Source organism: Coregonus lavaretus (genome assembly GCF_964263955.1).
Source record: "Coregonus lavaretus genome assembly, chromosome: 26".
Lineage (NCBI taxonomy): Eukaryota > Metazoa > Chordata > Actinopteri > Salmoniformes > Salmonidae > Coregonus > Coregonus lavaretus.
In genome coordinates this window covers 34,203,792-34,227,873 of record NC_140013.1, presented here as the reverse complement: position 1 = coordinate 34,227,873, position 24,082 = coordinate 34,203,792, and the positions used below count along the sequence as shown (strand labels likewise).

The following is a 24,082-nucleotide window of genomic DNA, read 5'->3' as shown; positions in this document are numbered from 1 at the left end:
TGCCTTAATTTCTCAAAATGCTTGGTAAAATGCCTTCCCACTGGGCACAGATGTCAATTCAATGTCAATGAAATGACGTGTAAACAACGTTGATGCAACCAGTGTGCGCCCAGTGGGTTATTATTGTACGTATCCATTATCCACGTATATGGGGCCAAATGCATGCAGGAAGGAGTTGTGGACAATATGGGAAGCCAGATGTGTGCCTATCCCAGTGCCTTTACTGTGTGATCATGTAACACTGTGTCTCTGTATTCATGTAAGTCCTCATATCCGACTGCACTTTATTGGTCATTGTATCTATTTTATTAATGACTCCACTGTTCCTTCTGCATGGAACCTACAGCAGGAGTTGCCAACCCCTCCTGGAGAGCCACTGGGTGTGCCGGCTTTTGTTCCAGCCCTGCTTGAACACATCTGATTAATAGGGTCCATGAGGAGCGTTATGTATGATGAGGAAGAGTAGGCTAGAAGACCCCATTAACGTCTTATTAAGCCTAATAAGGGCAGCGGAATGTGGTAAAACCATACTTCACTCTGACTGTAGATAACCAATGAATTGACCAGGTATAAACACAATGACCAGACAGCTATGTTTCGCGTTCAGTCCACTGACGAATTGCTATAGCCTATAGAAATATATGCCTGATAAGACTTTTAAATGCGTTATATGGTACTGAAAACCTGCACTACAGACGCAAGAACAACGATTGGTTGAATAGGCCGAATGTGTCTTTTCACCAATGGCAAGGAAGATAGTAGGCGTGACTATGAACACTGGCCAATGATTTGATAGCGCAATGTTTACTATAGAAGTTTGGCTTTATAAACCAGGAAGAAGCATCCTACTCGGATATTAACGCTAAACAAAAGTAGAAACCGTGGGATTTTATCGCCAGGACCAGTAAAACGCAATCATTGAAAACTAGCCTATCACAGATTTTAAGGTAATATGTCGTTTATGGGATGATTCTCCTATTTATTTCAAAGCATTCAGGTTCTCAAAATATTCTACATTTTATCAGACAACAAATGTTGAAATGACATTTAGCCTACTTTGCTTATTATTGTTGGTGGCAAATAAAAGTTAGCCAGAAATTGCCATTCAATTCGATATCATCCACGTATCATACTATCCTTATTTTATGGATGTTTGATTTAGGTTGCTTGAATAGACAGACGTAACGACTGTGCGGGGCAACAAGCAAAGTGACCACGCCCCAGGGTCTGTTCTAGAGTGCGCAACGTTACAGAACGTTCAGAAATGAATCATGTTGGGGAGACCGGGGGCAATTGTGATTTTTTTTTGCGTGTGTGAGTGTTTTACTCTATTGCCCAGAGACCCTGGGGGTACTTGGCCTATCCACAGAGGGTACTTGAGAAGACTCATGAGACCATAGGCTAACTGGTCAAATGCACATTAGGGGGTACTTCAGGGGTACTCTGGACAGAGCAAAATGTTCTTGTTGGTAGAGTAACCGAAAAAGGTTGGGAAACCAACCCTAGCATTCATGACCAAACCTCATGTGCCTAGCAAGAGACAACAATAGTCACATGTCATTAATGTCAATGTTTATCCAACATATTTACATTTACCAGTCAAAAGTTTGGACACACCTACTCATTCCAGGGTTTTTCTTTATTTTCAGTATTTTCTACATTGTAGAATAATAGTGAAGACATCAAAACTATGAAATAACACATGGAATCATGTAGTAACCGAAAAAGTGTTAAACAAATCAAAATAGATTTTAGATTATTCAAAGGAGCCACCCTTTGCCTTGATGACAGCTTTGCACACTCTTGTCATGTTTAATGTGTGAACACGCGTGCTTGAGCATGCATAGATATAGCTGGCCTGCGCGCCAAGAATAGGTGTGGCCAAATGTTTAGAAGTGCCTGTTTTGGGATGTTCACATTTGGTAACTCAATGGGGAGGCTGCGTTTGAGCCAAGAAGATCCCACCTTTGCCTTGTACGGTTAGGACAGGTTTTGCCTGAGAAGTGGCCTTTTTCTTTTTGAATGCTCACATTTTAAAGTCAGTTTGAAAATATAATATAATTGGACATTTATCACGTCATCACCAGCGCTGTGGAAATTAATGCAATATTCATTTGCACCTCTATCTGCCTGACTACTGCTGAATCTGTGTTATGACTGCTACAAGGTCCCTATTTTACTGTCTATTTAGTCAGGCAATGCCCACATTATTCTGACATATTTAGAATGTAAAAAGAATCATGTGAATGTCAATTCATAATGCCATTGGTTAGGCCTATTAAAACGTGTTATTCTTACAGTGGTAATGTATACTTTTATCGCCTATTAAAACAATTCAATATCATATGTAGGTCTTTGAAAATTACAATTAAGTGCTTGAAAAAGTCATTTAAAATTGTCTTGCCAATGTTTGTATGAACCCTGCATATAGGCTACTTGCTCAACCCACAAATGAAAGATCCAATCATTATTGAAATTATGCCTGCTTCATTTGCTTTCCTGTAATATCTTTACCCGGGCACAAGGGCATGCTAATTTAAAAGATGGCTTGTCATTATTAGCCTGGTTCTGTATGGAATGCAGGTACATTATGGGACAAAGGCCAGGTCATTATCAATTATCAATAAAAAAAAAAAGTGTGACCAAAACCTGTGCTTGTGCACCAACTGGAAAAGCTGGTAGCAGTGGGAAAAGTTTTTGTAGAGCAATGTTCCCTCTAAACTGCACGCCCTCATAGCCCTGAGAATGCCACGCAGCTCCCTAGGACAGCCGCGCAGACCCCAGAAGAAATATCAGCCCACTGAGAGAACCACAACTTTCACTCAACTTTCTAGTGTTTTCCCTGTTAGTTGACACTATCAACGTTTCCCTTTACTGTGACAATTGTGATTGAATCAATGCAATATTAGCCACTTTAAATGCAACATACCTAAACAAAACGAACTATGCAAGAGATGTTGTTGTAGGCCGAATGCACCGGAGCAGGATTGTATTGGAGCAGGATTGTATTGTGCAGGACTCAGCCTGTACTTCTACACAGACCGGTGCAGCATAACCAATCAGAGCTGTAGTAGGCTTATCTTTGAAAAGCCAGTCAGGGAAAGAGCTTCTTTTTTTTCTCGTCTTAAAGGGCCAGTGTTGTATTTTGGGACAGGTTTGAATACACTAAGTAGCCAACAGGCAGAGGGTAGCGTAATTTGTCTGATCCTCTGTAATAATGGTATGGGAATAATAATGCATTATATTTTGTAAAGTGGTTTCTTGCATCAAACAACACAACAACAATTTCAGTCACCTCCTTGTCTGAAGGACAAGTGGATAAACAGGTTAATGTCAAGCCCTGAATGTTTTTTTTCAAAATTCCAATGGAATGTAGTCCTACATTTAACACCACACATTTGCTCCTACTGTAGGCTGAATGATACAGTGGGGAGAACAGGTATTTGATACACTGCCGATTTTGCAGGTTTTCCTACTTACAAAGTATGTAGAGGTCTGTAATGTTTATCATAGGTACACTTCAACTGTGAGAGACGGAATCTTAAACAAAAATCCAGAAAATCACATTGTATGATTTTTAAGTAATTAATTTGCATTTTATTGCATGACATAAGTATTTGATACATCAGAAAAGCAGAACTTAATATTTGGTACAGAAACCTTTGTTTGCAATTACAGAGATCATAAGTTTCCTGTAGGTCTTGACCAGGTTTGCACACACTGCAGCAGGGATTTTGGCTCACTCCTCCATACAGACCTTCTCCAGATCCTTCAGGTTTCGGGGCTGTCGCTGGGCAATACGGACTTTCAGCTCCCTCCAAAGATTTTCTATTGGGTTCAGGTCTGGAGACTGGCTAGGCCACTCCAGGACCTTGAGATGCTTCTTACGGAGCCACTCCTTAGTTGCCCTGGCTGTGTGTTTCGGGTCATTGTCATGCTGGAAGACCCAGCCACGACCCATCTTCAATGCTCTTACTGAGGGAAGGAGGTTGTTGGCCAAGATCTCGCGATACATGGCCCCATCCATCCTCCCCTCAATACGGTGCAGTCGTCCTGTCCCCTTTGCAGAAAAGCATCCCCAAAGAATGATGTTTCCACCTCCATGCTTCACGGTTGGGATGGTGTTCTTGGGGTTGTACTCATCCTTCTTCTTCCTCCAAACACGGCGAGTGGAGTTTAGACCAAAAAGCTATTTTTTTGTCTCATCAGACCACATGACCTTCTCCCATTCCTCCTCTGGATCATCCAGATGGTCATTGGCAAACTTCAGACGGGCCTGGACATGCGCTGGCTTGAGCAGGGGGACCTTGCGTGCGCTGCAGGATTTAAATCCATGACGGCGTAGTGTTACTAATGGTTTTCTTTGAGACTGTGGTCCCAGCTCTCTTCAGGTCATTGACCAGGTCCTGCCGTGTAGTTCTGGGCTGATCCCTCACCTTCCTCATGATCATTGATGCCCCACGAGGTGAGATCTTGCATGGAGCCCCAGACCTAGGGTGATTGACCGTCATCTTGAACTTCTTCAATTTTCTAATAATTGCGCCAACAGTTGTTGCCTTCTCACCAATCTGCTTGCCTATTGTCCTGTAGCCTATCCCAGCCTTGTGCAGGTCTACAATTTTATCCCTGATGTCCTTACACAGCTCTCTGGTCTTGGCCATTGTGGAGAGGTTGGAGTCTGTCTGTTTGATTGAGTGTGTGGACAGGTGTCTTTTATACAGGTAACGAGTTCAAACAGGTTCAGTTAATACAGGTAATGAGTGGAGAACAGGAGGGCTTCTTAAAGAAAAACTAACAGGTCTGTGAGAGCCGGAATTCTTACTGGTTGATAGGTGATCAAATACTTATGTCATGCAATAAAATGCAAATTAATTACTTAAAAATCATACAATGTGATTTTCTGGATTTCTGTTTTAGATTCCGTCTCTCACAGTTGAAGTGTACCTATGATAAAAATTACAGACCTCTACATGCCTTGTAAGTAGGAAAACCTGCAAAATCGGCAGTGTATCAAATACTTGTTCTCCCGCTGCTATTTCCATGTTAAAATGTTATGCTGTGAATTTTCTCCATTGTTTTTGATGGTAGGCACCTCTGGTAGGCCTACATTATGATCAAACAGCCACAGTAGCCTACTTGGCCACTGTTAAAACTGTAAATTAAAGCGGGTACAGACTCAGTGTTAATAGTAAACGCGCACAGAATTTTCACAATGTTCAAGTTTGCGTTCAGCAGATTTGAAATTTGCTCAGTGCCGTAAAAAATGAGAGGGAACATTGTTGTAGAGCCCTGCCAACATGGTTAGATAAACCTCTCAATGGCTCTCATCCTACTGTCAGTAGTTGCTTTCTGTGGCTGCCTTTATAAAACAATTTATCATAGACACTTGGCATATTACGATTAACTGTTTACTGTTGCACAGCAATTAACTTCATTAAAGTAACAGGCCGGTAAGAGGACAATGATATGACACCTGACTTCCCCATACAGGAGCCAAAATGGTGAACTGCTGTGGATTGGTAACTGTCAAGAATGAACCAGGTACGGTTTGAAAGCAGAAATGATTGTTTACTTCCAGTGTCTGTTTCTCTTCCTTTTTTATTAAAGAAATACTAAAGAACATTCCACCACATTTATATTGTTGTTCACTAAATTAAACATTTCCATGAGATGAGCGTTAAATCACATTTACTATCTCCAAGTGGTTCCCAAACATTGTCATCGTAAGTTCTCTCTTCCATCTATCCCTCCCTCTCTCCCTCCATACCTCCCTCTCTCAGTGCCTCTGAAGAGTATTGCTGTGGAGGTGAGTGTGCAGGGGCATGTGGCCACTGTGAGCTCCACTCTGCAGTATGAGAACCAGGAGAAAAGCCCTCTGGAGGCCATCTTTGTTTTCCCTCTACCAGGAGAGGCTGCTGTCTGCAGGTTCAGCGCCAAGATAGGACAGACTGAGGTGGTGGCTGAGGTTCAGGAGAAACAGAAGGTGAGGAGAGATGACAAGTCAACATCGAGACAAATGCAACTGTAGACATTTTTAAGACATTTTCTGAGATCTACAAAAGTATAATTTATAGCAGGATTTGGGTTAATTTCACGTTAATACCAATCAATAACATGTTAGTTCAAATGTTGTTACTAGTGTAGTTACAGCGTTATTACACAGGTTTAAGAGCAACTTGGTGTTAAGTGTTACCGGCCGACTAACCTGGCCCCATTTCCATCATGGCCACCTAATAATCCCCTTCATTCCTAATTGGCATATATCACTCCTCTCCACCATGCGATCTGATGTGTGGTGAGCGTTCTGTTACAAAATGGTTGCTGTGCATCACCCAGGTGGGTGCCACACATTGATGGTGGATGAGGGGAGTTTCCCCATTACAATGTAAACTGATTTTGCTCTATATGAATCCAATCCATTATTTATAATTATCACTTATTGGTTAACCAGCAGCTCTCTGCTCTCAGTATTAGATTTTGACCCTATAAAACTGGTTCTCCATCCACTGCTTTGTCAAATCCTACTCTCTGTCAAACCCCATTGACCTGACTAGTGTCAGTCAGACAGCACCCTCCCCTGGATGTATGCTACTGTACTATGCTGTGTCTCAGGTTGATGATGCGTCCCTGTCTTCCTCTGTCCCCCCTCAGGCGCAGGAGCAGTATGATGATGCATTGAGCTCGGGACAGCAGGCCTTCCTATTGGAAGAGAGTGATGAGAGCCCGGACGTGTTCAAGCTGAGTGTGGGTAGTCTGCCTCCAGGAGAGAAGGCCTCTGTCAGCCTGGACTATGTGACAGAGCTGGCTGTACAGGCTGACGACAGCCTGAGGCTCTGCCTGCCCGCCGTGCTCAACCCCCGCTACCAACCCCAGGGTAAGAACATGGACACCTGTATAGAGAGACACAAACCAGTAATATGTCATAGGGCAGTGCAAAACAAAGTAAAAATATTGTGGGCAGCAGTGTGACTAGGAACCAGTACCTGGTCCCATAGGGCAGTGGTCTTCAGTCCTGCTCTTTGAGACCCACATTGGATGGTGTAGGCTTTAGTTCCAGTCCAGTTTTAATACACCTGAGTGAATTAATCAAGGTCTTGGTGAGTTGGTGAGTTGAAAGGTGGTAGTGCTGGGCTGGAACAAAAACATGCTAATTTGTTGGTCTCTCTCTCTCCTCTCTCTCCTTCTTTCTTCTGTCTCTCTCTCTCCCTCTTCCTCTCTCCCTGACCCTGTCTCTCTCCCTCACCCCATCTCTCTCCTTCCTCCTCTCTCCCTCACCCCATCTCTCTCTCTCTAAGGGTCAGACAGTGGTAGTGATGGCAGTGCCCAGGTGTCCTCAGTGCCCGCTGGTTCTGTGCCCTACAGTCTGTCCCTCAGTGCCCGCGTGTCGTCCCCTCATCCCATCTCTAGAGTAGAGTCCAACTGTCCCCTGGACCCACTCAACTACCTCAACACAGAGAAAACCCAAGCCACGGTACTGTGTGTGTCTGTCTGTGTTTGTGTTCATATGCATGTGGAAGTGTGTTTCTTTACGTACATATGAATGTGTGTGTGTACGGTTTGTCTGTGTGTGTGTGTGTGTGTGTGTGTGTGTGTGTACAGTATGTCTGTGTGCTTGCACTCTCACTAGCATCATGAACCATCAGAATCCTTCATAGTTGTTAAATTCCCTCTGACTGCTCTGTCTTCATGTGAATGTTGTTCTAACTGCAGGTCAGTCTGGCTGCAGGTCATCAGTTTGACCGGGACGTTGAGCTGTTGTTGTATTACCAAGACACCCATCAGCCTACTGCTATAGTAGAGGCAGGACAGGCTTCTGCCAAGCCAGGTGAGTGGGTGGTGGGTGTACTGGTGGGTGGAGAGATGTCCTGTAGAAATGGAGAAAGACTGTTGGACCTTTCTTCTTTCTTACTTTTGTTTCTTTCTTTTCTCTCCCCCCCAGGCTCTCTGATGGGTGACCCAGTGGTCATGCTGAGCCTGTACCCAGAGTTCCCCAAGGATGTGATGTCATCGCTGACCTCACACGGGGAGTTCCTGTTCGTGGTGGATCGCTCTGGCAGCATGGGATGCCCCATGCACAATGGGTCTGGGGCACAGGACCGTATTGGCAGTGCCAGGGTAGAAATACACACACACACACACACAATCCTATTCTAGTAAATGAACAGCTCAATCTACACAGCATTCACCAAGAGATAGTTTGGAGTGAAATCCAGGACACAGTGGTTACTCTGTACTAGTTCTTTAAGACTGTCCTATAAGGTTTATTGAGGAGTAAAGACACTTGTTGGATTTCTCTCTTGCAGGATACTCTGCTGCTCTTGCTGAAAAGCCTGCCAATGGGTTGCTACTTCAACATCATCGGCTTTGGGTCCAGTTATAAGTCCTTCTTTCCGTGAGTGTTCTCTCCTTCCAACCCCCGTCTCAATCAGTTCAAGTTGTTTCTTCCGTCTCGCTTCCGCATTGTCTCCGTGCTGCTGTGCTGTTTGTTGCTATTTGGCTACCTGCCAAACTATTCACGTTTTACTTTTAATAAACGTTTAATCAATCTCTGTGTTCAACAAATTTACCAACTTTTTAGTTTTGTCCTCACTCATCTTTTTTTTCGTTAAACTTTTTCGTTTTTTGCTGCCAACTTTATTTTATTTTCCTTTTTTCCATCGCAACTTTTTTCCCTCATTCAACTTTTTCACTCCGGACGCTTTATCTGGACATGGTTCGTCAACATCTTCAACAGCCGAAGTTAAGTAGTAACATTAACATGATGTCTTCTAATTGCAGTCGCTGTACTCATAATATACAGGAGAACGATCGCCTTACGGCGAGAATAGCTGTGCTACAAGCCCAGCTTCAGACGCAATCGTTAGGCAAGGGTAATTTCAGTGTAGGAAAGGAAGAAACAGCGTCTGTGCCACCAGTAAGTACAGATAGTAACGTTAGTATAAATCCCCCCGCACAGTCCCCGCAGCCGGACAACTTTCTCATGGCTTCTGGAGGGAAATACCGTTGGAATGCTCAACCGGTGTCGCTCATTCAGCCGACAAAAACTTTCAACCGGTTTTCCCCATTATGTAGCGAGTCGGAGTCTGAGTCTGAGTCTTCTCTTGTCTCTACTCCTCCCGTTACGGGGTCTGAGGCGCCGAAGGCTCCCACCATTAGCTCTGACAAATTGAAAACCCTAGTCATTGGCGACTCCATTACCCGCAGTATTAGACTTAAAACGAATCACCCAGCGATCATACACTGTTTACCAGGGGGCAGGGCTACCGACGTTAAGGCTAATCTAAAGATGGTGCTGGCTAAAGCTAAAACTGGCGAGTGTAGAGAGTATAGAGATATTGTTATCCACGTCGGCACCAACGATGTTAGGATGAAACAGTCAGAGGTCACCAAGTGCAACATAGCTTCAGCGTGTAAATCAGCTAGAAAGATGTGTCGGCATCGAGTAATTGTCTCTGGCCCCCTCCCAGTTAGGGGGAGTGACGAGCTCTACAGCAGAGTCTCAGCACTCAATCGCTGGTTGAAAACTGTTTTCTGCCCCTCCCAAAAGATAGAATTTGTTGATAATTGGCCCTCTTTCTGGGACTCACCCACAAACAGGACCAAGCCTGACCTGCTGAGGAGTGACGGACTCCATCCTAGCTGGAGGGGTGCTCTCATCTTATCTACCAACATAGATAGGGCTCTAACTCCTCTAGCCCCACAGTGAAATAGGGTGCAGGCCAGGCAGCAGGCTGTTAGCCAACCTGCCAGCTTAGTGGAGTCTGCCAATAGCACAGTCAGTGTAGTCAGCTCAGCCATACCCATTGAGACTGTGTCTGTGCCTCGACCTAGGTTGGGCAAAACTAAACATGGCGGTGTTCGCCTTAGCAATCTTATTAGGATAAAGACCTCCTCCATTCCTGCCATTATTGAAAGAGATCGTGACACCTCACATCTCAAAATAGGGTTACTTAATGTTAGATCCCTCACTTCAAAGGCAGTCATAGTCAATGAACTAATCACTGATCATAATCTTGATGTGATTGGCCTGACTGAAACATGGCTTAAGCCTGATTAATTTGCTGTGTTAAATGAGGCCTCACCTCCTGGTTACACTAGTGACCATATTCCCCGTGCATCCCGCAAAGGCGGAGGTGTTGCTAACATTTACGATAGCATATTTCAATTTACAAAAAAAAAAATGGCGTTTTCATCTTTTGAGCTTCTAGTCATGAAATCTATGCAGCCTACTCAATCACTTTTTATAGCTACTGTTTACAGGCCTCCTGGGCCATATACAGCGTTCCTCTCTGAGTTTCCTGAATTCCTATCAGACCTTGTAGTCATACCAGATCATATTCTAATTTTTGGTGATTTTAATATTCACATGGAGAAGTCCACAGACCCACTCCAAAAGTCTTTCGGAGCCATTATCGACTCAGTGGGTTTTGTCCAACCTGTCTCTGGACCTACTCACTGCCACAGTCATACTCTGGACCTAGTTTTGTCCCATGGAATAAATGTTGTAGATCTTAATGTTTTTCCACAAAATCCTGGACTATCGGACCACCATTTTATTACGTTTGCAATCGCAACAAATAATCTGCTCAGACCCCAACCAAGGAGCATCAAAAGTCGTGCTATAAATTCTCAGACAACACAAAAATTCCTTGATGCCCTTCCAGACTCCTTCTGCCTGCCCAAGGACGTCAGAGGACAAAAATCAGTTAACCACTTAACTGAGGAACTCAATTTAACCTTGCGCAATACCCTAGATGCAGTTGCACCCCTAAAAACGAAAAACATTTGTCATAAGAAACTAGCTCCCTGGTATGCAGAAAATACCCGAGCTTTGAAGCAAGCTTCCAGGAAATTGGAACGGAAATGGCGCCACACCAAACTGGAAGTCTTCCGACTAGCTTGGAAAGACAGTACCGTGCAGTACCGAAGAGCCCTCACTGCTGCTCGATCATCCTACTTTTCCAACTTAATCGAGGAAAATAAGAACAATCCAAAATTTCTTTTTGATACTGTTGCAAAGCTAACTAAAAAGCAGCATTCCCCAAGAGAGGATGGCTTTCACTTCAGCAGTAATAAATTCATGAACTTCTTTGAGGAAAAGATCATGACCATTAGAAAGCAAATTACGGACTCCTCTTTGAATCCAGGGCTTAGCTGTCCTGGATCTGCACAGCTCTGCGAGGGCCTGGGATCAGGAGAGACACTTAAGTGTTTTAATACTATATCTCTTGACACAATGATGAAAATAATCATGGCCTCTAAACCTTCAAGCTGCATACTGGATCCTATTCCTACTAAACTGCTGAAGGAGCTGCTTCCTGTGCTTGGCCCTCCTATGTTGAACATAATAAACAGCTCTCTATCCACCGGATGTGTACCAAACTCACTAAAAGTGGCAGTGATAAAGCCTCTCTTGAAAAAGCCAAACCTTGACCCGGAAAATATAAAAAACTATCGGCCTATATCGAATCTTCCATTCCTCTCAAACATTTTAGAAAAAGCTGTTGCGCAGCAACTCACTGCCTTTCTGAAGACAAACAATGTATACGAAATGCTTCAGTCTGGTTTTAGACCCCATCATAGCACTGAGACTGCACTTGTGAAGGTGGTAAATGACCTTTTAATGGCGTCAGACCGAGGCTCTGCATCTGTCCTCGTGCTACTAGACCTTAGTGCTGCCTTTGACACCATCGATCACCACATTCTTTTGGAGAGACTGGAAACCCAAATTGGTCTACACGGACAAGTTCTGGCCTGGTTTAGATCTTACCTGTCGGAAAGATATCAGTTTGTCTCTGTGAATGGTCTGTCCTCCGACAAATCAACTGTACATTTCGGTGTTCCTCAAGGTTCCGTTTTAGGACCACTATTGTTTTCACTATATATTTTACCTCTTGGGGATGTTATTCGAAAACATAATGTTAACTTTCACTGCTATGCGGATGACACACAGCTGTACATTTCAATGAAACATGGTGAAGCCCCAAAATTGCCCTCGCTAGAAGCCTGTGTTTCAGACATAAGGAAGTGGATGGCTGAAAACTTTCTACTTTTAAACTCGGACAAAACAGAGATGCTTGTTCTAGGTCCCAAGAAACAAAGAGATCTTCTGTTAAATCTGACAATTCATCTTGATGGTTGTAAAGTCGTCTCAAATAAAACTGTGAAGGACCTCGGCGTTACTCTTGACCCTGATCTCTCTTTTGACGAACATATCAAGACTGTTTCAAGGACAGCTTTTTTCCATCTACGTAACATTGCAAAAATCAGAAATTTTCTGTCCAAAAATGATGCAGAAAAATTAATCCATGCATTTGTTACTTCTAGGTTAGACTACTGCAATGCTCTACTTTCCGGCTACCCGGATAAAGCACTAAATAAACTTCAGTTAGTGCTAAATACGGCTGCTAGAATCCTGACTAGGAACAAGAAATTTGATCATATTACTCCAGTGCTAGCTTCCCTACACTGGCTTCCTGTTAAGGCAAGGGCTGATTTCAAGGTTTTACTGTTAACCTATAAAGCGTTACATGGGCTTGCTCCTACCTATCTTTCCGAGTTGGTCCTGCCGTACATACCAATACGTACGCTACGGTCACAAGACGCAGGCCTCCTAATTGTCCCTAGAATTTCTAAGCAAACAGCGGGAGGCAGGGCTTTCTCCTATAGATCTCAATTTTTATGGAACAGTTTGCCTACCCATGTGAGAGACGCAGACTCGGTCTCAACCTTTAAGTCTTTACTGAAGACTTATCTCTTCAGTAGGTCATATGATTGAGTGTAGTCTGGCCCAGGAGTCTTCGGATGGGGCCACAGTGTCTCCGGACCGCTCCTGTCTCAGCCTCCAGTATTTATGCTGCAGTAGTTTATGTGTCGGGGGGCTGGGGTTAGTTGGTTATACCTGGAGTACTTCTCCTGTCTTATCCAGTGTCCTGTGTGAATTTAAGTATGCTCTCTCTAATTCTCTCGTTCTCTCTTTCTCTCTGAGAACCTGAGCCCTAGGACCATACGTCAGGACTACCGGGCATGCTGACACCTTGCTGTCCCCAGTCCGCCTGGCCTTGCTGCTATTCCAGTTTTAACTGTTCTGCCTGCGGTTATGGAACCCCTACCTGTCCCAGACCTGCTGTTTTCAACTCTTAATGATCGGCTATTAAAAGCCAACTGAGATTTATTCCTGATTATTATTTGACCATGCTTGTCACTTATGAACATTTTTGAACATCTTGGCATGGTTCTGTTATAATCTCCACCCGGCACAGCCAGAAGAGGACTGGCCACCCCTCATAGCCTGGTTCCTCTCTAGGTTTCTTCCTAGGTTTTGGCCTTTCTAGGGAGTTTTTCCTAGCCACCGTGCTTCTACACCTGCATTACTAGCTGTTTGGGGTTTTAGGCTGGGTAATGTACAGCACTTCGAGATATTAGCTAATGTATGAAGGGCTATATAAAATAAAATTGATTGAAAAATTGATTGATTTAGCAATGTCGTTCTAGGGTTTTATCATGTATGTTGCACCAAGTAATCCGTATTCAAAGATAAACAGTGACATTGTGTGACAGTTAATGTTTACATCTAATCATTTGCAGCAGGTAGGTTAAAGATGAAAATGTCCATGGCTTCGGTCTGAAATATGTTGTGGTGATGACCCTTTGACCTTGTGTGTGTGTCTATCTGGACGTCAGTAAGAGTGTGGAGTACAGCCAGAAGACTATGGATGAGGCTCTACAGAAGGTGAAGGGAATGAGTGCTGACATGGGAGGTACAGAGATCCTCCAGCCTTTAAAACATATCTACAGCCAGCCCTGCCTCCCCGACCAGCCCAGACAGGTAACTTACACACCTTACATACACAACCACTCCCATAGAGAAATGTCTGTACTTTCTGTAACGATGGTTCCATTGAAACAGAACCTCATGCCTTGCTTTACTGTGGGTTATACAATGACATTAGGGATGATCTTTTTCGTCAGCTGTCCAGCCAAAATGCTAATTTTAACAATCTAGCTGAAAATAATAAATTGTGTGAAATGTTATTAGGTAACAATAATGTAAATGCCTCTGCTAAAGCCTGCCAACGTATTCACCAACAGAGACGTTTCTTTATAAGTTCCTGAATGTCCTTTTATCTACTTTACTTAGTTTTGTTTATGCATACGTGTATAGATGACGTAATGTATAATAACTGTTACCAAAAATGTAGATGATGTGATGTATTATCGATGACGCGAAAGGAACAACTGTACCATGTTTGACTATGTTTGTTTTTTAGTGTCTCAACTATCTGAGTGGTCCACAATGTGGTTTAAAAAAATATGTCAGTTATTGTGGAGTGGCACTTTAATATTTGTTCTAACCTCTAATCACCTCATTCATTGGCCTTCTACATACCTTACACACTGAGATCCATACAGGTTCCTCCTGAAACACCTCAAACTCCTCCCACCTTTCCATGTGGAACACGCGGGATGGATATGAACCTGGGTCTCCCACGGCAGCAACCATTTGTCTTAGTCCATGAGGACATTCCCGCCTGGGCCGAGTACAGACACTGGTTTTGAAGTTTGCAGGCGGGGCTACCTCATGACAAGACCATGACCAACTCATGTCCGCTACATTCACCCCCCCCCCCCCCCCCCTCTCACAAGAGCCAATGGCATGTTTAGTCACAGAGTTACACCCAACCAAACAGTGTCTTTTGAGTGTGGTATTTGCAGTACCACGCCTGGCTTACTGGGACAGCAAATAGACCTGTGTTTTTTGGTTACTGGGGAAACATACTCAGTATACCTCAAGGCTGCACATACATTATTTAACGTTAACACATGATGAACATACCCTCTGTCATCCTCAGCTCTTCTTGTTCACTGATGGTGAGGTGGGAAACACCAAGGAAGTCCTGGATCTGGTGAAGACGAACGCCGGTTCTCACAGGTGGACCCACAAGCACTGTTTCCCCTATCATTACCTACTTGGGGCAGAGATCCCATAGCTAGCTCTGTTACCTCCCACCTGTGAAATATTTACACTAACTGGTTTTAATAGAGAGTTTGTTACAGAGGCCATTGCACCTGTCTGGAAAGTAAACCAGTGGAAACTACAGTACCAGTCAAAGGTTTGGACACAGCTACTCATTCAAGGGTTTTTCTTAGTTTTTACTATGTTTTACATTGTAGAAGAATAGTGAAGTCATCAAAACTATGAAATAACACATATGGAATCATGTAGTAACCAAAAAAGTGTTAAACAAATCCAAAAATATTTTATATTTGAGATTCTTCAAATAGCCACCCTTTGCCTTGATGACAGCTTTGCACACTCTTGGCATGATCTCAACCAGCTTCACCTGGAATGTTTTTCCAACAGTCTTGAAGGACTTCTCACATGCTGAGCACTTGTTGGCTGCTTTTCCTTCACTCTGCCGTCTGACTCATCTCAAACCATCTCAATTGGGTTGAGGTCGGGGGATTGTGGAGGCCAGGTCATCTGATGCAGCACTCCATCACTCTCTTTCTTGGTTAAATAGCCCTTACACAGCCTGGAGGTGTGTTGGGTCATTGTCCTGTTGAAAAACAATTGATAGTCCCAATAAGCCCAAACTAGATGGGATGGCGTATTGCTGCAGAATGCTGTGGTAGCCATGCTGGTTAAGTGTGCCTTGAATTCTAAATAAATCACAGACAGTGTCAGCAGAAAGCATCCCCACACCATAACACCTCCTCCTCCATGCTTTACGGTGGGAAATACACATGCGGAGATCAGCCGTTCACCCACACCGCGTCTCACAAAGACAAAAATCTCCAATTTGGACTCCAGACCAAAGGACAAATTTCCACCGGTCTAATGTCCATTGCTCGTGTTTCTTTGGCCAAACATTTCTCTTCTTCTTATTGGTGTCCTTTAGTAGTGGTTTCTTTGCAGCAATTCGACCATGAAGGTCTGATTCACACAGTCCCCTCTGAACAGTTGATGTTGAGATGTGTCTGTTACTTGAACTCTGTGAAGCATTTATTTGGGCTGCAATTTCTGAGGCTGGTAACTCTAATGAACTTATCCACTGCAGCAGAGGTAACTCTGGGTCTTCCATTCCTGTGGCAGTCCTCATGAGAGCCAGTTTCATCATAGAGCTTGATGTTTTTTGCGACTGCACTTGAAGAAACTTTCAAAGTTCTTGAAATGTTCCGTATTGACTGACATTCATGTCTTAAAGTAATTGAGCTGTTCTTGCCATAATATGGACTTGGTCTTTTACCAAATAGGGCTATCTTCTGTATACCCCCCCACCTTTTCACAACACAACTGATTGGATCAAACGTATTAAGAAGTAAAGAAATTCCACAAATTAACTTTTAAGAAGGCACACCTGTTAATTCAAATGCATTCCATGTGACTACCTCATGAAGCTGGTTGAGAGAATGCCAAGAGTGTGCAAATCTGTCATCAAGGCAAAGGGTGGCTATTTGAAGAATCTCAAATATAAAATATGTTTTGATTTGTTTAACACTTTTTTGGTTACTACATGATTCCATATGTGTTATATCATAGTTGTGATGTCTTCACTATTATTCTACAATGTAGAAAATAGTACATTTTACATTTTACATTTTAGTCATTTAGCAGACGCTCTTATCCAGAGCGACTTACAGTTAGTGAATACATTTTTTATTTTATTTTATTTTTTTATACTGGCCCCCCGTGGGAATCGAACCCGCAACCCTGGCGTTGCAAACGCCATGCTCTATCAACTGAGCTACATCCCTGCCGGCCATTCCCTCCCCTACCCTGGACGACGCTGGGCCAATTGTGCGCCGCCCATTAGTCTCCTGGTCGCGGCCGGCTGCGACAGAGCCTGGATTCGAACCAGGATCTCTAGTGACACAGTTAGCACTGCGATGCAGTGCCTTAGACCACTGCGCCACTCAGGAGTACTCAACGTAAGGGTGGTCCCGGGGATCGAACCCACTACTCTGGCGGTACAAGCGCCATGCTCTACCAATTGAGCTACAGAGGACCACATAGTAAAAATAAAGAAAAACCGTTGAATGAGTAGGTGTGTCCAAACTTTTGACTGGTAGTGTATATCAACAATGCTCTAACCACTGGTCTATTTGACTCAAAAGATTCATTGTAAAACCCAATCTAAAGTAAACCTACCCAACCTGTCTGTGAGCAGCAGTGTGGGAGAGTTATGTAGGTTAGGGTTTTTTCACCCCTGTGAGAAAATGAAAGCTTTTGTATTGATGATTCTTCCTGTACAGTTATGTTTTAATTCAGTCAGCCCACAAGCACAAGAAAATGATACAAGTGATAGGGATTTGGTTGATAGCCTTATTTTAGTATTTAACAACCACAACAATAATACTGTTTCCTGGGTGTGTCCCTGCCAGGTGCTTCTCCTTTGGGATTGGGGAGGGGGCCAGCACTGCTCTCATCTCTGGGGTGGCCAAACAGGCCGGAGGGCATGCACAGTTTATCACAGGACAGGACAGGATGCAGCCCAAAGTAAGAGAGCTTATTAGTGTGTGTGTGTGTCTGTAAAGAGAGGGCTGTATTGGTTACAAACATTTTCATCACCTCCATTATTCTCTCTATTGCTTTTTCTCTTTCCTTTTTATTTCCTTTTTTTACTCTGCCCTTCCTTCACTCTCCTCCCTCAGGTGATGCAGTCCCTCCGGTTTGCCCTGCAGCCTGCTGTGGTTGACATCTCAGTCAAGTGGAATGTCCCAAAGGAGGTGTCTGTCACCCCTCTATCTCCACCAATCAGAATGCTCTTCCAGGGTCAAAGGGCACTTCTGTATGCCCAGCTCACTGGGGAGGTGAGGGCTCTGCCTTCTACTGTTATGAGTGTTAATATTGTTGAACATACAGTGTGTCAATGTTCAAAGGACACTGGGAAGGTCATAACTTATTTGCAAGACTACCATTTTTTGGGTCACGGTCCACGTCTTTAACTCAACCCTGTATTTCCTTGTTTTCTCTTTCTCTCATTCTGTCTGTCTTTCTTTCTCTCTCTCCTTCTCTCCCTCTCTCAGAGCTCAGGGGACACAGAGGGCTCGGTGACAGTGAAGTACAGCCTGGCTGAGCAGCCTGTTGAGAATCAGCTGAGCTTCAGTCTCAAACCTGCAGAGGACACTGGGTAAAAACAACACTGTTTACACTGTGCAGGCCTTGGTCAGATGCATTAAGGGAATGTGCCACTATTTACAGGCAAGACTGCCATGACGTTCCATTAACAGAAACTGTCCCAGCACTTCTAATGCATTTCAGTTATGTTATATGATTTGATACATTTAATACTGTAGGTACCCCCAACTTATCATCAACCCTCCTCTCCCCCACTCTACCAACTTAATCTCTCTAACCCTCCTCCCACCTTCAATCCCTCTCTCTCTCTCTCTCTTTCTCTCTCTCTCTCTCTCTCTCCTTTTTCCCACTTCTTCTTCTCTCTGTCCCTCCTCTCCAGACTGACCGTCCACAGGCTGGGGGCTCGAACCCTGATCCGATCCCTGGAGGTGGAAGAGAGGGAGCAGGATGGGGAGAAGGAGGGAGTGAAAGAGAAGGTGGTAGAGCTCAGCGTCCAATCAGGAGTGAGCAGTGCCTTTACTGCCTTCATCGCTGTCCACAAAGGAGATGGAGAGGCCCTGCAAGGACAGCTGCTACGCAGACAAGTCCCCACGCCGAGTGAGTGTGTGTGTTACAGAGAGGCTGTGCAAGGAAATTATTTTATGCATATATGTAAACCGCGCTAAATAAGTGGTAACCACGAGCTGTGGTGTCGCAAACTGTGCCCTCTGCACGTGTAAGACGGAGTCGTCATTGTTTAGTCATTAATGTGTTCTGTGCGTGTACCTTTGTTTGTAACCCAGTGACCTGTGTTTTTTCCTTCTTTCTCAGTGTTGTATCACAGCCCCATGCCCAGGATGATGGCGTGTAGTATGGCTCATTTCAGCCCCATGCCCATAATGATGGGATGTGGAATGGCTCTGTCCAGCCCCGAGCCCATGTCGGGGAGTAGTATGAATATGTTAATGGATGTCCAAGCTGATATGTATACCCCAGGCAAAGGGTTAACGTTCAGCGAAAAGAGTACGCTTGAAGGTCAGCACCAAGTCTATTTGGTTAAGAAACAAGTTGCATGTCTCAAGTTCATGACTCTATTTCAATATGCTTACATATCACTATTATGAGTTAATATTAATACTGTTCATTTGTATTAAGATAGTGATCTTATGGGTTCATGTTTAAAGTCTGCATGTTTTGATGAAACTACATGTTTTATTAATTTCATTGTCAATTCAAATAATAATTAAATTTGACAATGTGGAATTGACACATTTCATAACTTTGATCATTTTCACATTTCATAGCTTTTACAGAAATGTTGGAAACAAAATAATTGTTAATGTTGAATTATACTGAACAAAAATATAAACGCAACATGCAACAATTTAATTGATTTCACAGAGTTACAGTTCATATGAGGAAATCAGTCAATTGAAATACATTAATTAGGCCCTAATCTATGGATTTCACATGACTGTGAATATAGATATGCATCTGTTGGTCACAGATACCTTAAAGAAAATGGGCCTCATGATCTCATCATGATATTCAAATAACAATTGTGTTGGTTGTCCGTAGCATATGCCTGCCCATACCATAACCCCACCACCACCATGGGGCACTCTGTTCACAACGTTGACATCAGCAAACCGCTCGCCCACACAACGCCATACACATGGTCTGCAGGTTGTGAGGCCAGTTGGACGTACTGCTAAATTCTCTAAAACTACGTTGGCGCCGGCTTATGGTAGAGAAATGAACATTCATTCTCTGGCAACAGCTCTGGTGGTCATTCCTGCAGTCAGCATGATAATTGCATGCTCCCTCAAAACTTGAGAGATCTGTGGCATTGTGTGGTATGACAAAACTGCACATTTTAGAGTGGCCTTTTATTGTCCCAAGCACAAGGTTCACCTGTGTAATGATAATGCTGTTTAATCAGCTTCTTGATATGGCACACCTGTCAAGTGGATGGATTATCTTGGCAAAGGGGAAATGGGAATGTACGGCACTAACATAACCAATTTACATTGGGTTTCAGGTTTGGATGCTTTAGAAGTATTAGACTGTGACAAAGACTGTTACGAAGGTCATTTTAAGAGTTAATGTCTGTGTTAACCTAATTCCAAATACATGCTAATTGTTACTATTTTTATTGTGACTTTAATACTCAAGCACAGCTCAAGGATTTTACTGCAACGGTTAGGGTTAGGGTTGTAAGCATTTTGATCATTTGTAACCATTTCTGACCATTATGTTTTCCCATCCCATCAGACTTTGACTCTCCAGCCCCAACCTCTAAGCCTGTGAGGGACCCTCTCCTCCAGCTGATCTCCCTTCAGAAGGCCTCTGGTTCCTGGGGCCTGGAGGCAGCGTTGGCTGAGGTGCTGGGGAAGACTGAGGAGGAGGTGGCCAAGCCAAAGCCTGCACAGGTAGGTCCACAGAGTTCAACTGACACTGTGATATGGCATTTCCACAGGCAGCAAGATGAACCGAAAATATTGCAGATGAGCATGCTGCAAGATGATGCACTCACACAGAGTATCTGCACGTGTGTTCTATAGAAAGACCATCAGCTCTGGACAAAGGCATGATGACCATTGAACTGAATCTCCCCAAAATACCCATGTCTCAGCGTCCTTATCTTCTGCCTCTTTCCTCTCTCTCTCTCTCTCGCTCTGTCTCTCCATCTGTCTTTCTCTTGCTCTCTCTCCGTCTCTCTCTCTCTCTCAGGTGGACCATGAGGTGTGGGCCACGGTTCTAGCCCTGGTATGGCTCTATGGTTTCAAGATGGAGGCTCAGGAGGAATGGCAGTTTCTGGCCATGAAGGCAGCATCATGGATCCAGGCTCAGAAAGGTAGCTATAGTTTACTCTCATAGTCCTGGCATCTAAACTCTTGTCCTTCATCTGCCCTGATTGGAAATAAGTTGTTTAGGTGAAAGCAATTTCCTAGTAGGGATCCAATGACAAATATATATATATTTTTTTAATATAATCATTCACAATACAATGTTGGTGGTATTTTGTATTCAAACAAGTGTTGAAGATACATTTTGCCCATTCTTGCCACCATGATGCCACAGTATAATGATACCTGTTCTGGTGATGTTGTGTGTTTCAGTGGCCAGTGTGTCCGAGTGTGTCCAGGCTGGAAATAACCTTCTGGGTTGCCAGGTGCAGAAAGACACCCTGGGGCTCTGAGACGTTCACCCTGCCTGTCCTCTCTCTGTGCCCCATGCGCCTGCTACTCTACCTGGGGTCAGATACACACGCTTCCCTGCCTGCTCCTAGTCACCTGCTCCAAGCAACCTGTGGAGCTAGCAACTATAGCGGTCGGAACAAGCCTAATTATCAACCTCTTACCTATAATAGTCTACTGTAATTTACTGTTAGCACACTTATGTATCTCATTGTCAAATCAAATCAATTGTATTTGTCACATGCACCGAATACAACAGGTGTAGACCTTACAGTGAAATGCTTACTAAGAAGCCCTTAGCCAACAATGCAGTTTAACGAAAGAATACATTAAAAAAATATATAATAATAAGCAGTAAAATAACAATAGCGAGGCTATATACAGGGGGTACCGGTACCGAGTCAATGTGTGGGGGCACCGGTTAGTCGAGGTAATTGAGGTAATATGTACATGTAGGTAGAGTTATTAAAGTGACAATGCATAGATAATAAACAGGGAATAGTAGCAGCAGTGTAAAAGAAGGGGGGTGGGGGGGGGCAATGCAAATAATCTGGGAAGCCATTTAATTAGATGTACAGAAGTCTCATAGCTTGGGGGTAGAAGCTGTTTAGAAGCCTCTTGTATTGGGTGTTATTAACATATCAATATGAATCTATATGTTCCATATACAGCTATACTTGTTAGACTTTGTTTTGGTTATCAATTCCATATAGGCTACTGGAAACAATGTGTCTATAGTACTTGTCATCACTAACCAAAATGATTTCCTTAATTTCACAAAATGCTTGATAAAATGCCTTCCCGCTGAGCACAGTTGTCAATTCAATGTAATTTAATTGAAATGATGTGTAAACAATGTTGATGCAACCAGTGTGCGCCCAGGGGGTTATTATTGTACGTATCCATTATCCACGTATATGGGGCCAAATGCATGCAGGAAGGAGTTGTGGACAATATGGGAAGCCAGATGTGTGCCTATCCCAGTGCCTTTACTGTGTGATCATGTAACACTGTGTCTCTGTATTCATGTAAGTCCTCATATACGACTGCACTTGATAAAAATCGATCATAATCTACATCTTTATTGGTCATTGTATCTATTTTTATTAATGACTCAACTCTGTTCCTTCTGCATGAAACCTACAGCAGGAGTTTCCAACCCCTCCTGGAGAGCCACTGGGTGTGCCGGCTTTTGTTCCAGCCCTGCTTGAACACCAGTGGTGTAAAGTACTTAATGAAAAATACTTGCAAGTATTATTTAAGTCGTTTTTTGGGGTATCTGTACTTTACTTTACTATTCATAGTAATTCCTACTGAAAATTATGTACTTTTTACTCCATACATTTTCCCTGACACCCAGAAGTAGTAGTTACATTTTGAATGCTTAGCAGGACAGGGAAATGATGCAATTCACACACTTATCAAGAGAACATCACTGGTCATCACTACTGCCTCTGATCTGGCAGACTCACTAAACACAAATGCTTCGCTTGTAAATTATGTCTTAGTGTTGGAGCATGCCCTGGAATTTGAAATGATTTATACTTTTACTTTTACTTTTGATACTTAAGTATATGTAAAACCAAATACTTTTAATCAAGTAGTATTTTACTGGGTGACTTTCACTTTTACTTGAGTCATTTTCTATTAAGGTATCTTTACTTTTACTCAAGCATGACAATTGGGTACTTTTTCCGCCACTGTTGAACACACGAGGAGTGTTCGTTACCTCCTAATGAGGAAGAGAAGGCTAGAAGACCGCCCACACAGACACACAGACACACTCTATGGTTGTGTTTTCAGGAACACATACTCTGGACAACGCTTAGGAATCTAAACCGCCCTGGAGTTGCCGGGAAACTCCCCATACATCGGCATCCTTCACACTGTCAGATCAACCCCACAACCCACTCTCCTTAGCTACTTCAACAGTGCCCAGACCCCTTTGCAACTCACTTATTCTCTAAAAGCCTTTTAGTTTTTTTCTGCTTTAGTGAAAGAAACACTTAATGTCTTAATCAGCCTAATATGGGCAGCAGAATGTGGTAACACCGTAGTTCACTCTGACAGTAGATAACCAATTAATTGACTAGCTATAAACAGAATGACCAGACAGCTATGTTTAGTGTTCAGTCCATTGACGAATTGCTATAGCCTATAGAAATATATAGCAGCAAAGGGGGGACCAACTCCATATTAATGCCCATATTATTATAGATATTTTCTTACCTTACTAGTCATTTAGCAGATGCTCTTATCCAGAGTGACTTACAGGAGCAATTAGGGTTAAGTGCCTTGCTCAAGGGTACATCGACAGATTTTTCACCTAGTCGGCTCAGGTATTTCAACCAGCGACCTTTCAGTGATCTTTAAATGACTGGCCCAACGCTCTTAACCACTAGGCCACCTAACGCAGACATTTTGGAATGAGATGTTCGACGAGCAGGTGTCCACATACTTTTGGTCATGTAGTGTAGGTCAGCGTGTTATGATAATTGCAGACATAATTATTCACAGAGACATCATACTATTTAAGCCACCCAGTTCCTTTACCGTATCCTGAGCAGCTCACCAACCATTCCTACTTGTTGCTTTGTAAAACTGGACCTCTTTCCCCATCTATAGGCGCAAGACAGGAACACATCTGTCCGACAGTGGCTATGTCTCTCCTGCCCTATAGGGCGCACTGATGAGTCTATTTGTCCTCGTCCTCTGTCTGAGCTAAATTGCCATTTGCCACGTAATCTCCCGAGTGCAGAGCATATGCCGCGTTCACATGCTAGTCGGAACCAGGATACGCGGAAATGTCAGACTTGCTAAC

The 24,082-nt window shown here is 43.4% G+C and overlaps 1 protein-coding gene across 1 annotated transcript; it reads left to right on the top strand.

The window, feature by feature from the left end:
- The first annotated feature begins 845 nt into the window (after positions 1 to 845).
- Positions 846 to 22,339, top strand: LOC311102165 (von Willebrand factor A domain-containing protein 5A-like). Its single transcript, XM_084143406.1, has 18 exons — positions 846 to 947; positions 5,491 to 5,541; positions 5,781 to 5,983; positions 6,652 to 6,874; positions 7,296 to 7,471; positions 7,711 to 7,825; positions 7,940 to 8,115; positions 8,304 to 8,392; positions 13,684 to 13,828; positions 14,853 to 14,932; positions 17,386 to 17,500; positions 17,656 to 17,814; positions 18,031 to 18,134; positions 18,462 to 18,679; positions 18,893 to 19,096; positions 20,336 to 20,493; positions 20,795 to 20,918; positions 21,184 to 22,339. The coding sequence occupies exons 2-18, from the start codon at positions 5,499 to 5,501 to the stop codon at positions 21,261 to 21,263; spliced, it is 2,412 nt and encodes an 803-aa protein (XP_083999532.1). The 5' UTR covers positions 846 to 947; positions 5,491 to 5,498; the 3' UTR covers positions 21,264 to 22,339.
- The last annotated feature ends 1,743 nt before the right edge of the window (positions 22,340 to 24,082 follow it).